The following is a 14383-nucleotide window of genomic DNA, read 5'->3' as shown; positions in this document are numbered from 1 at the left end:
TGTATTCTAATCATGTGGAGTGATTCATACATAACGCCGTCCACAAATAAAATGGAAGACAAGACGCTTTAACTGAAGGCAGTAGTGTGTGTGTGTGTGTGTGTGTGTGTGTGTGTTGTGCTTCAAAAGAAACCAAAAGCTTCTTTCCCTTTCCATTTATCCTTTGGCTTGTGGGCTTAACAATGAATAAATAGAGATGAAGAGACATGATGAGAGTTGGAGAGCGGATCTGCCTTAAAGAAAGACAGAAAGAAAGAATAATAAAAGAAAGAAAAAGGTTGGCAGAGTGCAGAACGCGTGGGCCGGCTCGGGAGTTTCCTGCACTAAAGGTGTGATGATGTAACTGAGCTGAAGAGAGAGAGAGAGAGAGAGAGAGAGAGAGAGAGAGAGACCAAGCCTGAAGAGAAATATGAGCTTGTATCTTCTTTTTTTTTTACACAAGGGAGGTCCGCATCACGCCAGCCAGCCAGAGAGTTATGCACCTATTAAAAAGACACAGAGAATTTAATCTCAAGGAGGATAATTACCATATCCAAAAGGAGCATCAATGGTACAACCGTTTTTAGGGGACCTAAACTTAATTTGATCACCCCTTTTGTAGACTAATAGTAATGCGAATAAGAAGTGAGTGCAAGTGACTGAAAAGGTGCTGGATTTTCTGCTTCGTATTAATTATTTGAAAGTCTAAAAACTACTTTGGGGCCCCTGTTGTGCGCTGTAGCTAAATTAGGAAGTATGTGTTTTTTTAAAATATTGTGGGGTTTTTTTTTGCCTTTATTTGGGAAAGAGTAAGGGGACGACATGCAGCAGAAGCCACAGGTCGGACTCGAACCTGGGCCACTGCAGCAACAATATGATCAAATATTATAAATTGGACACTTTACAACATATCCGCAATATGCCAATATCAGCCAATTTATTGGTAGGACAGGGCCCTAACCAGCCACGTTGGACTATGCAGTGGTTTAAACGTATTAGTGTACTGCAATATTAGTTTGGGGATTTATAGCACCTGGCACTCATTAGCAAATATATGGCCTTAGAATATATGGCCCTAATCAGGTGAGTTTGTGTAATTAAAAAAATGCCACAACACATTAGAGAAGAGATTTGCTCAATTTCACCTGTAACCACACTCAGCTGTGAGGTCACAGTGTCCTGCTACACCCTGCAGTACACTTCTACATCACTGTAGCAAGGTTAGGAGTAAAACCACACAAGCAAAAACAAGATTTTCACCTGCTGTTAACTTGCACCTTAAAAGCAAAATTATGTAAGATTTGTTTTTTTGTGCAATTTGTGCCCCTAATGTTTCATAGTGTAATTCACTACTGTAGTAAATAAGGACAACTGTACAAGTGTATTTGTTATGATTGCATTATATGATCAAAAACTAGCAAGTCGACTACTTTGTTAACACATCCAAACCTCAAGCAAGTGCGACAACACAGGCAATATTACTTACTAATCCAACAGAAAGAAGGCCAGCTCAACAACCACCTTGCATCCTCTTAGCTGTTTTAGCTCACACCAATGAGTGAAAGCCAGTCTGATATTTACTCTTGTCCGTCTCTTTCTCTCAATTACAAGTCAGTTCAAAATGATTTGAAGTTTAATATAAACTGACTTCATAATGTTTTTTAATTTGCAGTGCCCTCTTAGACCAATCAGTGGCAATAACCAACCACTTAGGGCTACACAACTGCTTAGATTTATTGATAAGTTTGAGCGGTAAAGCACCTTAAAATTAAATGTTGTGGCCTTTTTTATAGTAAAATGTCATATCCGTAGTGACTGATAATGTTATCTGGTACTGAAGGGTGAATTTAGTCATATTCTCTGTTGAGATGTTATAACTATATTACATTGAAACCAAATAAATTATAATAGCCTGCAGACTAATGAGCATCACAACCTAACTATTAACGTTTCTAGGAATAGCTGCAGCCTGGCATTATAAAAGGCATATTATTTTTCCTCTGAGGATTTTAAGTTTCAATTCTGTTACATGTGATTGTCTGTTTGGGTTTATTCTGAACACTAAATTAATAGAAACTTATAACACCTAACACACACATCTTACTCTAGAGAGTCAATCCAACATTTAAATCATCCAACCAGTACAGTTTTGTATTTCTAGGCCACATATGATGTAAAGCAGCCAGCAGCAAACACACTGCTGTCTCAACAAAGCTGGTGGTTGGCTTCACACAAGCCGCTCTGTCTTCAAGCATGGCGACACATACGGGCCCAGCCTGTGCATATGTGTGTGCGCGTGCACGTGTTTCCCGCGTGAGTGATGCAGTGGGATACCCAGCAGCGCTCCGACATTGCATAACCACCCGCCATATAGCTGTTTTTTTTTTCTGGCTGCACGCTGCGGACCACAAGCAAACACACACACACACACACACACACACTTTCTCGCGCGTACATGCACGTGTGAGATGCAGCATCTGGAAAACCTAAAATAAATTTTAAGAAATATGTTTTGTAGCTGATTTTTTCTTCACGCCTTGTGACGCTATATGCTCGGCTATCTGGGGAGGGAGGAAGAGGAATTATAACAAAAACTATGTCAGGAGCTGTGCTTTCCAGTCTGTTATTAGTCTCAGTTTGATGCTCTGTCCTTCTGTCTGAAATACCATACAGACCTATTCACTTACCTGAGTAATAATAATACAAGCAAATAAAATGTTTTAAAATTCATTCAAAACATACATTTTCTTTACCGAAGTTGCATTAATTAATTAATTCTGGCGCTCTCCGTGATTCACACACCGACCTCGATGACGGTGACTGGAGGAGCGGAGACTTCTGACGTCAGACGAGGAGAATGACACGCGCCTCCAATCAGTGGCCGAGGATGTGCAGCGCGAGGACGGAGCTCCCGACAGAAGGCTAATAACCATGCCAACCGAGGAATATAGCGCGCGCCGCTGACTGAGGAGAAACGGGGAGAACGATAGGGGGGGAAACCCTAAAAGAAGAATATATAATAAATATTCACACAGTGGAGGATAAAGGACGAGAGAGGTATCCTAATTTCCTGCAGGGGGGAAGAAGAAGAAGAAGAAGACAAAGAGCTGGTAATTTCATCTTTCCTTTTTTGTCTCTGTGCGTGGTCTCCTTTGCATCCCGCTCTCTCCCCCCCCCCCCCCCCCCCCCCCCCCCCCCCACTCTCTCTCACTCGCTCGCGCTGGCTCAGGGACTGCACTGCTGCAGCTGAATGAAACTGATCCAGGTATTTATTGTTTTGTCTTATTGCTAAAACACACACACACACACACTTAAGACTGAGCAGTGGTTTAAAAAGCTCGTCACAGGGTCGCTGAACGCGCTGCTACTGGGTTGTAAAGTGGATGATGCGGGCTGCACGAGCTCCCGTTACCGCAGGGATGTGAGCCCCTTCGCTGCCTGGCTTTAGGCGGTGATGCTGGTGCTGGTGACCTTCCCCGGCCGTTTGCAGTCATTGACGGGGTGTGCGCGTGTGCGTGTTTTGTGCGTGCACGGGTGTATGAAAGAGAGAGAGAGCAGGGGGGGAGAGATGAAAAATAAGGGGGCGGGGGGGTGAAGGAAGGGTGTGTGGGGAGGTTGAGGTGGGAGGTGTGAGAGGGGAGAAATTTTTTTGTGAATGGAGCTCCACATCCTTTTTTGGCGCGTGTGGCGCGCGCTGGCAGCTTGGCTGGCTGAGCTAAAATTAGCCTCGTGCCGGATTTTTCTGCCTCCGCGCGGCAGCGGCGGCGGCAGCATATGTGGACCGGAATCCGCGGTTCTGGACGCAAACGCGGGCGCACACGCACTCACACTCACACACGTACACACGTCTGGGCACGCGCTCATATACGCCACCGGTGAATAGGACAGCAGCCACCACCGCGCCGTGCCCCAGGACGTCATGCACCATTTTTAGAGATGCTCTAAAAATAGAATTTGTTGATGATGGTTTGGACTGTGAGGAAATTGAACGTCTTCTTCAGTATCCGGCATTTTTTAGGTAGGAATGCGCCCAATTTCAGCTGTTTTGGCTGTTTGGCCATTTATTTGTGTTGTTTATTTTTGTGTGCAGGCTGCTCAGTCTGTCACGTTGCGTGGAAGACAAAATGGAAAGAATATTGTTGTCATTTATACTTTTCCCTTTTTGTGTGTGTGTGTCCACACCTGCTATTGTGCTGCTGCTAATCACCTGTCAGCGTGCATATGTGGGAGCTGCTGGTGACGTGCCTGTTCTGGGGTCAAGAGCATGGTTGTTTTCATGAATGAATGAATGGGCGGCAGACGGATGAAAAATTTCTCTTTTGCCCCTCTATTAATGGGGATAAATGTTAACACCCTCCATTTCCTTGCCCTTCCCTGCATTCCTTCATTGTTTTGTCCTCGACTTGTCTCCCCCCTTTACTTACACTCTCCTCTTTCTTGTCACCACTTTCTTTTTCATCGCTTTCTTTCTACAACAACCTCCTCTCCACTCTCCCCATTCTCTTCCCATCATTTTCTCGCCCTTTTATCCTCACTCCTTTTCTACTCTTTTACCACATTTTTTTCATTCAACTCCTTCAACCACCTCTCTCTTCATTCAATTATCTCTATGTCTTGTTTCAACTCTTCTTTTCAACCTATCGTTGCTCTTTTTACCCTCCTCACTTTTCACTCAACCCCTGACCCACTGATATTTCTTCATCTTTTTCGTTCTCTCCTTTCGCTCATCCCTCTTTCCCAACTCCCTCTGGCTTTCTGTCGTGCATCTTTTATCATTCTCCTTGTCGGAACATTTCCCACTTCTCTTACACATTATCGACTGCTACTTCCTCCTTTATTTTTCCTCCTCTTCCCTTTTGATTACTCTTTTCCCCCTTCATTGTCCACTTCTCCTCTTTCCCCTCGTCTGCTTATCTTCTCTCCTGTCCACCTTCATCTTCTTCCATCATTTTCTCCCCCCCTCCCTCCCTCCTTCTCTCTTTTTTCTCCAGCTATGATTCTCTCCTTGGCCGCAGTAGCAGCCATGAGTAGCGGCAGCGGTAGCAGCCTCAACTCCTCCTCCCCCCTCGACCCCTTTGACTCCTCCACCTCCTGGAGCCTAGGCGAGGACCCCTCCAACTCCTCCTCTGAACCTGTTGTGCGAACTCTGACCCCCGACCTCCAGCCGGCGACCACCGCTGTTGCTGTCCAGGAAGTCAGCCCCTGGGATATCGCGCTTTGTGTGACCGGGACGCTCATCTCCTGCGAGAATGCGCTGGTGATCGCCGTGCTGTTCTACACACCGACGCTCCGCGCTCCGATGTTCATCTTGATTGGATCGCTAGCGGTGGCGGATCTTCTGGCCGGCCTGGGCCTCATCTTGAACTTTGTCTTCACGTATTTGGTTGACAGCTCGGTGGAGTTTGTGACGCTGCTGTCAGTCGGACTGCTCATCTCGGCCTTCTCAGCGTCTGTCCTGAACATTCTCGCCATCACAGTGGACCGTTACCTGTCCCTGTACAACGCCCTGACCTACCATACCGAACGGACAGTCACCTTCACCTACGTGATGGTGGTTTTTATCTGGGTGTCGTGCCTCACGCTTGGCATGCTCCCGGCGCTTGGCTGGAACTGTCTGAGGGACGAGTCTACATGCAGCATCTGCCGGCCTGTCACCAAAAACAACGCTGTGGCGCTCGCTGTCACCTTCCTGCTTGTCTTCGCCCTGATGATGCAGCTCTACCTGCAAATCTGCAAGATCGCCTTCCGCCACGCGCAGCAGATTGCCGTGCAGCACCAGTTTGTGGCCATCTCCACCACCAAAGGTGTCTCCACACTGTCGGCCATCCTGTGTGCCTTCGGGGCGTGCTGGCTGCCGTTTGCCATGTACTCCATTGTGGCCGACTCCAGCTACCCCGTAATATACACCTACGCCACAGTCCTCCCAGCCACCTGTTGTTCTGTGATCAACCCCATCATCTATGCGTTCCGAAACCCGGACATCCAGAAGTCGCTGTGGTTGGCCTGTTGTGGGTGCGTCCCGTCCAACCTCTCCCTCAGACCCAGAACCTCCAGTGATGTGTAGCAGGGAGGGTTGGTTTCTGTCTGGCATGACGCTTGACGCCGAGTCAGGGTTGTAGGAAGGAGAGGAAATGGGAACAAGAGATTGAGAGGAGAAAGGTTGAAGGTTATGGCTGAGGAAAGAGATTTCCTCAACTCTTCATGTCAGGGCTGGTAAAAGTGGCACTGGCACAGGGAGAAGGGAAGAATGTGTATGGTTCCAAAAAAAAAATAAGATAGAGCTAATAAAGATCATGTCTTGTCTGTGGCTTGGAGAATACCAACAGGGTGGTGAAGGTGGCGTGAAACCAACTGCAAAAACCTGATTATGGTGGTTGTGGGAGTGGCAGGGAATGTGTCACAGGACTCAAATGACCTTCTTTAGGTTGTAAAAAGTGAGGCCTGCTTCTCAAGAGTAGCATGTATGTGGGATTTAGGAAGAAATGTCCTAAGTCTCCATAGGACCTGAGCTTAGGCTGCACTGCAAGGTTATGCAATCAGAAGGAGGGAAACAGTCTTAAAAGACTGTTTGTGTTTTCACTGATGTGTTGGCGTGTGCATAAAAATACAATGAGCTAAATATACACAATGAATGACCTTGAGTATTCTCAATGAGCTATCTTTGCCGTCTTCACTTGACGGGAAAACGAGAATATTTCCTCCCTTGAAGCATATTTTAACAATGATGTTCCCTTGATCTGATGTAGATGGAGTAATTAATGAGTGTGTAGACAGAGAGTGCAACAATAACTAACTCGTATGTGCTGAGATTGGAATTAGCTGGCTTCCATGATCATTAACGTTGCTAGTCTACCAAGCCTGTTTTTTACTTTTCGCAACGTCAACAGCACAATCTGCTTTTTGTCAAACACAAAAACACATTGTCTCATGAAGCTTGCGAAAAAAAAATGTCTGACAAAACATCCCTCCTCAAACGTTCAACTCCAAAATGAAACCTGATCCACCAGGCTTCTCTTGCATAGATTACCCTGGTAGTTTGCAAAACCTAGAGAAGGATTTCCATATTTAGGCCGGTGTGTGTTATCCTTAGTGTGATGAAATCAAATCTGCTCCTGGTCAGAGAAAAAACAAAACGGGCTTCTCAGCCAGCTGCTCCGCCGTGACTGTGAAGCAGAGAGAGCTGAATTCAGCACCAAGGACAGCGCCACTGCAGAGCGCTGCTACCCTGGGAATGCTCTCTGCTGCGGGGGGGAGAGCGCTGTAAAGTAGGCTATGCTGTTCTCTACACCATCTTGATGGGGAATGTGAGACGAGCTTTAAAGGGCCATTCCAGCTTGATTGGAGTTTGTTTCGCCCATTTGCAACCCGTTCCGTGTTTTGGAATGGGACTGTTTCCTCATGCTTACATGGCGGCTAAATGTATTTTAAAATCCTTTTTGCTGTAACTTTCAGGGTTATTCGCCTGATTAAGTCCTGAAAAGACAAACAAACACAACATTAATGATATGTCAAATTTGGTAAAAGCGGTAAAAGCTGCACATTTTGAAATCACGTCCAGTTTCTAATGTAGCTAATGTCAAACAAAATTTAAGACAAAACATAAAATGCTTTCACCAGCTATCATATGTGAAAGTTAATGGTAAGGCTTGATTTTACACGTTCATGACTTTAATTTGCTGAATTCTTCTCGAAGTGACTCATATTTTCACCGTTGTTTAAAGACATAGACTATAGACAGCAAAATCATTCTCCAGTGAAGTAAAAAAGCAAGGGACTCCAATGACGCTCAAATTGTCCTGAAATACCCACTTGAGCTACCTATAGTGCGACTTTGATCCTGTCCTTTCCATCCTCTGTCATTTCCTCGCCTCTCTTGTATCTCAGCAGCAGAAACGACGCGTGAGAAGAGCAATGTAAGGCAAGGCTTCTTACACAGGCAAGGTGAAAGCAGCTGGTGTTTTTTCAGCGGCAAAGGGGACCTTAATGTTTATCTGCGTTCCCATAATGCCGTTTAGGATCTAAATTTAGAGACAGCATTGTAACTCCATTGCCCGATTGATTATCAGTTAGCTAGAGCCGAGCACAATCCATATTGAATGGGTAATTGTTCATTAAGATGGCTACAGTACATCCAATGTGTGCTTGGAAATTGCCATAGTTATGCAAAAGACTACAACAACAACAAAAACTAGACTGGCTTTTGCTTTATTGCTATGGCATAAAAAACATTTTTAGGCTTATAAATCATGAGCATCATATGGTCTAAACTCCTCTGGCCTGTTCTCTTCGCCTTCCATTTTCACTTCCCTGCTTGCAGCCTGTCAGCAGTAGCTGGAAATTCGCTGCACGCACGCACACACACACACACACACACACACACACACCTATACATATAGCAGCGCAGCTCTGCCCCGGGCCCCTCTGAAGGCTCAGCGGGTTAATGAGAAGCGAGAGAGGCGAGGTGACGTGGCGTGAAATAGAAACGGCAGGCGAGACGCGCTTTAACGCAACCTCAGGTCACGTCCACCACGCACCCAATCAGGATGAAGTTATTTCCCACTGAAAGTGCATCATGCAAGTTAAATCCAGCTAATGTTAATAACACCTTGGTAATAATGGTGTCGGCAATTGACCTAATGTACAGATGATGTAGTGAACACTGTGGGGACGAGCCGGAGAGGAGATTTATTACCAACCTCTATCTGCATTTAATAAATCTACAGAGATAGCTTTCACTCTGGTTTTCCTCTGCACAACCCCAGAGAGGGCTACCATGACTAAGATATTGGCATGCTGCTAATATACTTGTGTGGGAGGCGTACTGGCTTTGGGAAAATAGTTCATGGAAACTGTATGGGCTGCACAAAAAAACCCTGTGAAACTAAGACACTCAACTTGATACTAGAAAGAAAAATACAGGTTGTTTCTGTAACGACAGGGAGCCACTTCCAAATTCAACGCTTTCTACCAAATATACCACGATAGATGACAGTATAGAATACATACACACAGAAACTTTGAAAATGGCGCTCAGGAGATGCAGGTATTATGATCATCTTTTTTTTCTATTTTAAAACTTACAATATAAGTGTTTTCTATTTTTCTTGGCAGCAACAAACAATCAGTTGTTTTTGCAGCAGTTGTTAGCAGAACAGCTGCACTACTCTGTCAATGATTTTGTTTGAAAAGGCAGAATCTCTCGTGTCTTCTGTTGGTTTTTTTTGTTGTTGTTTTTTTGGCCTTATTGGAACAAAAACTCCTTTGCAATAATGTCTAACTGTATTTTGCTGTGTACAAAAAGCCACAATGGAGAAAAAGAGAGAAAGATAGACAGAGGTGGTGGACTCTGAATGATTTGCAGAAACTTAAACTAAATATTTCAAAGCAACAAATAGCACATTGTAGTGTATGTGAAGGAAATATGGCCTGGCTGGCATGGGTTTTCCAAAACACATTTCAGCAGTCGTGAATTATGGAAGTAGGACAAACCTAAATATGAAGCAAATGCTCTAATTCCATTTATAGATGCTGTTTTGCAGACCGAGATCTTGCAATATTATTAACAGTTTTTACCTCTCTAAAATTAGCTTTATTTTCATGTTGGGAGCCATTTCATGAGTGTTAGATGGCTCGTTTTATAATCTGAAAGTGAATAAACAATGTTTACGTGAAGGTTAAGGGGTCACAACAACTCGACCGCTTCCCTCACTTTCTTTCTCTTTTTGCTCAGTCACTGCATTAATGGAACCGACTGATGGTAAAAGACTTGCATCAATTATTAAGTGAAATACTTTCAATTACTCTGAAGCTGGAAGCATGAGAATGGAAGGAGTTTGGTACTTTTGGCAAGTTTGGTGAACTGCAGCACTGTGGGGGGTGACTCAAAACCAATCAATCCCAGAGAGTTAATTAGATCAGTTTCACATCTGATGCAGATCCTGTTGGCACACAGTTCTCCTGTATGCACAATAATGTGTGAGACTCGCTTTGTCGCTTGTGTTTGGAGATGCTAGATGGGACATAGAACAATTACATTTAGTGAGGTTACTGTCAAATCTGTTCATAGCCGACCATAGCTGCCAACAGCCTACATAATTTGAATTTGGTACAAACACTAATGCTGACATACCGGATGCAGCTTTGAAGCTGTCACTCTGTTTTACAGATGTATCAAACTCGAGATTAAGATCAAGACTCAGACTTGGTTAAATAGAAGTAATTAAATCATCACTTTTTTTTTTTTTGGCTTCAAGCTCAATGTTAGTGATAATTGGCATGTGAATATGTGCCGCTGACCAATAGCAAGCTGTTTAACAGTTCTGATGCAAAGCCAGAGTCTCAAATGGAGCAAGTGCTACATCAGCTGTGCTGCACCATTAACTTTTATTCAACCCTCCTCTGTTGGAGTATAAACTGACCAGACTGTCCTCACCAGATAAACAACAATTTAGGTTGTCTGTGGAGCACGTTATTACGACCCATATTAACGTTTATTGTGGCAGTGACCTCTAGTGGCTGTACTACAGTAGCAAAGGATAAGTCGGGTGACATAAATAAGCAGAAAGTCTGCATTAGGAGGCAGGATGGGGTGGTCCGATGGGTCAAACTCCAGACTTTCACTCAGTGGAATGGTGTTCGAGTCCTATGTGAAAACAAGCAAAAGTTCAGTTATTTTAAGTTTTAAGTTAAATAGCGTTACTGACTTCCATTACGTATCTTAAGTAATTTACTCACTTTAACCCACACCACAACATTTTTCTGAACCTAACCAAGTAGTTTTTGTTGCCTAAACCTAACCAAACGGCGACCATTTCACAACATTAACCTCATGTTTAATGTCACGGGACTTGCGCAACATAGTTAATGCTCATACGTGTCGTTTTTTCAGAGACACAAATAAACGACCTATGTTGTCGTTTAGGTTGGAGGACTTTTTTAAACTGACAATTAGCAAGCTCGCTAAAGATTTTTCTCCCTTCTACAATAACTCTTTATTGAATCGAATGATCCATTCACACACCAGAGAAGAAAATGTCAGGAAAGTACCGACTAGTGCTGGCATGTGCCTGGATGGCTAGCGTGTTAGCAGTTAGCATGCCATTTACAGTAGTTTGCAACTAGCCCTGCAAGTAGCCACTAAGTCACCAAGTTTTTAGAACCACATACTTTCTGGTGTGAAGTCAGTTTCTGATTTTGTTTTTGTGATCAGTGGATAATGTTCCTCGGTGGGTTGAGACAATGTCATGATCTTCATTTAAAAACCTGCTGTGCATAAACTTGAGAATAAATGTTGGTCAAGTTTTTAGCCATTTTTGGAAATAAAAGGATGCTACTTTAACATTTTCTGTTGCCCTTTGGCAGTAAAATGTCAACTACACGGTATTTTCCAGGGTAAAATACACTCTGTTTGATCCAAGTCTGGAGGGAATCATTAACCCCAAAGTACAAATCAGCCGTTTCATGAGTGCGCGATGTTAAATCCAGCATAGCTCAGCTGGAACCACAGTGACTGAACAGCTGATATGAAGACAGCATTAACTCTAGCAGCGTCACACAGCTGTATTTTAAACATTACCTCTGACGGTCCCATCTGGCATGTCCATCTAGTGAACAATTAATAATGCTCATCTGTGAATATGCCACTACTCAGTCAACCGTTCCTGGGGCAGGAGTGGAGTGACCACTCACTGTGTGTGTGTGTGTGTGTGTGTGTGTGTGTTTGTGTTCTCTCCCCTGGGATCATAGCCAATTGTAATGAACCATAACTCAACCAACTCTCACTGTAAACACAAACACACGCAGAGTGGTTTTGTCTGCTGCGACTATAATTCAGTTTAAAAAAAGAAAAGAAATACTGTACAAGTGAGTGTGTGTGTTATTTTTTATTATGCAATGCTGTACAGAAATGTATATTTTTGTAATGTTCATCAGGGCATGAGTTACAAGACATGGCCGCTGCTGTGAGCATGAGTTTGTTGTGTGCGTGCGTGTGTTTGTTTTCTTCCTCTTCTTCTGTGTTCTTCCTATAAACAAATGTCGAAAGTTTCTTTGGGAAAAAAAAAAAGTTGTGTGTCATTTATGCTGAAAAAGTGCCATATTTTTCGACTTTCTAGTGTCTTATTTTTTTGGTTTGTGTACATACACGTTTATCAGAGGGTGAGGAATCTGAAGCCGTCAGAGTTCCAATCAGTAAATCTGTAAACAAAAACAATGCTCAACATGGTCAAAAACAGCAGCCGTGAGGAGCTTGGTGAAGACAGGAAAAACTGATTGTTATGTAAAAGGACATGACCTTGATATCATCGATCACTACACTGAACAAACAACAGAAAAAAGATAGACACCAATCAAAACTAGACTTTTTTCTGTAATGCCAGACTTGTATTTTTCGGGCAGCAGCAACAACAACATGAGAGATGATATCAGCGTTTCTGTAAAATGTCCTCTTGACGTTAATTGCAGTAATCTGAACTGGTTTTTCCACAAAAAGATGCACTAAAAGACAGAGAGAGAGAGGCAGAAAGAGAGAGAGAGAGAGAGAGAGAGACTGAGCGTGACAGTGTTGTACGTCACCGAGTCAGGGTTGCAGTGACGTCACTTTGTCTGAGTCGTGTCTCAGAGAGCAGGTCGTTTCAAAGACATCCCCCTCTCTTCCTCCTTTCAAAAAACGTCCCCCTCACTTCTTCCTCCCACTCACCAGCCTCATCCTTTCAACAACAATCCTCCTTTTCTCTTCACCTGTTTCAGACATTCCAGTTTCTCCTCTTTCTATCGTTTCAAGCACACCCCTCTCTTTTTCCCATCACTTTTCCCTCCTGGTTTTGGCTCCCTTTGCTCTTATCTCTCTTGTCATTTCTCTCATTTCCAATCATCCCCTCCATTCACACTCAAACACCTTCATCCCCCATTTCTCGTTTTAACTCTTCTCCCCTCCCTCCATCCGACTCTTTCGCTTGTCTAATATTTTTGCTATCCTTGGCCTGCAGGAAGCGAGACGGTCAGGCTCCGTCTAAAAATAGTTACCCTGAAAGCAGATAAAAGGAGTGAAAAAAAAGAACAGCAGAAAAAAAAGAAAAGTTAAAAGGAGGGGAGGGAGGTAGTAAAGAAGGAGAAATCGACCCTCCCTCCCTGAGCGCAGATGCAAACATTCACTTTGCCTCTGTAGACAGAAACATCCGCTTCACCATCTCCCTTTCCTCTCTTAAGTTTTTTTTTTTACTTCCTCCTTGCACTCCTGTCTCATCTCCTTTCCACAAGCAAGCATTTATCTTAGTCTATTTTTATACCTCTCTCTCTATCCATCCTTCTGAGTCTCTCTCTTTTTTGTCTCTTCTGAGCACAATCATTTACAGAGGAGTTTTTAAAAGCAGGGTCCGGGCTGAGTGCCTACAGCAAATAAGCAGCACCGCCCCTCGACCGTCATGTCAGGCTAGGCTAAGGTTTTCCCCTCTGTAACCTACAACCTTCAGGCAAGCAGAGATTGTTAATCAGAAAACCATCACAGAGCTAATTTTCTATCGGACCAAGTATGGCCTTTATAGAAAAACGTTGTTTTATGCATTGATCTTGTGGGTCTGGATGAGAAAGCATCACAGGTTTTAAATCCTCGAGGTGTTATTGGGTAATGATACTGTGATGTCAGAGAACTAACACGGTGTCCTTGAACCATGTTTTTAATTATTTCTACTGTGTTTTATTTAATGTTTCCTCTTCAGTTTGTGTCGTGAAACAGTCGGTTACGATAAAAAGTACAAATGCACTTTATAAGATGGACATGTTACACATTGCACTTGTAAATGTCGAATGTAAAACCTTGAAGAGAAAGATTTATTTTTACTATTGTACATAAATGAGAAGAGAAAGTAAAAAAAAGACTGCAAAAAAAGTGGAGATAATTTGCCAAATAAACTGAGAACAACAAAAGAAGAAAGTTGTAACATCGTGTTTTTCTGTGTGCTGGAGTGGAGTCAATCCAGTGACGTCATGGTGTGTGTGTGTGTGTGTGCGTGACAGTATCTGCATGTAGGTGTTATTACAAGTGCGTGGGGATTGTGAGTGTGTGTGACTCAATATCGCAGGTCACTGTAGTGTTAAGGAAAGCTTGGGCATAAAAAAAAGACGCTGCTGAATTATTAAACCACACCCTGCTTGCGTAACAGCAGAAAACTGAGAACTACAGAGTGAGAGGGTGGAAAAGGGAGAGAAGGAGAAGAAGGAAAGGAGAAGGATGGAGAATCCAATCAGAGGAGAGGACTACACGGCAGTGATGTCACGAACACGCTGATCCATATGACATTCACGTAAAGGAAAAGATGAAGCCAAGATGGAGAGAAGGAAAGGAAAGGTGCAAAAGATGGCTGATGGAGGAAGATAGTGTGTGTATGTATATGTGTGTGTGCAAGTT

General features: G+C 43.5%; 1 protein-coding gene across 1 annotated transcript; it reads left to right on the top strand.

Moving 5' to 3' along the window:
- The first annotated feature begins 4977 nt into the window (after positions 1–4977).
- Positions 4978–11845, top strand: gpr185b (G protein-coupled receptor 185 b). Its single transcript, XM_038730426.1, has one exon. It carries the CDS (start codon positions 5003–5005, stop codon positions 6041–6043), a length of 1041 nt encoding a protein of 346 aa, XP_038586354.1. The 5' UTR covers positions 4978–5002; the 3' UTR covers positions 6044–11845.
- The last annotated feature ends 2538 nt before the right edge of the window (positions 11846–14383 follow it).

This window comes from Micropterus salmoides, unplaced genomic scaffold (assembly GCF_014851395.1).
Source record: "Micropterus salmoides isolate LMB-PRFRI ecotype aquatic unplaced genomic scaffold, ASM1485139v1 Ms_hic_scaffold_2, whole genome shotgun sequence".
NCBI classification, from domain to species: domain Eukaryota; kingdom Metazoa; phylum Chordata; class Actinopteri; order Centrarchiformes; family Centrarchidae; genus Micropterus; species Micropterus salmoides.
Note: the sequence above shows the minus strand (reverse complement) of the source record. Positions and strands in the feature narration are given on the sequence as shown.

What these genes read in the sequence shown, in the direction of transcription:
- gpr185b (XM_038730426.1), top strand. Translation starts at nt 5,003, where the DNA reads ATGAGTAGCGGCAGCGGTAGCAGCCTCAACTCCTCCTCCCCCCTCGAC.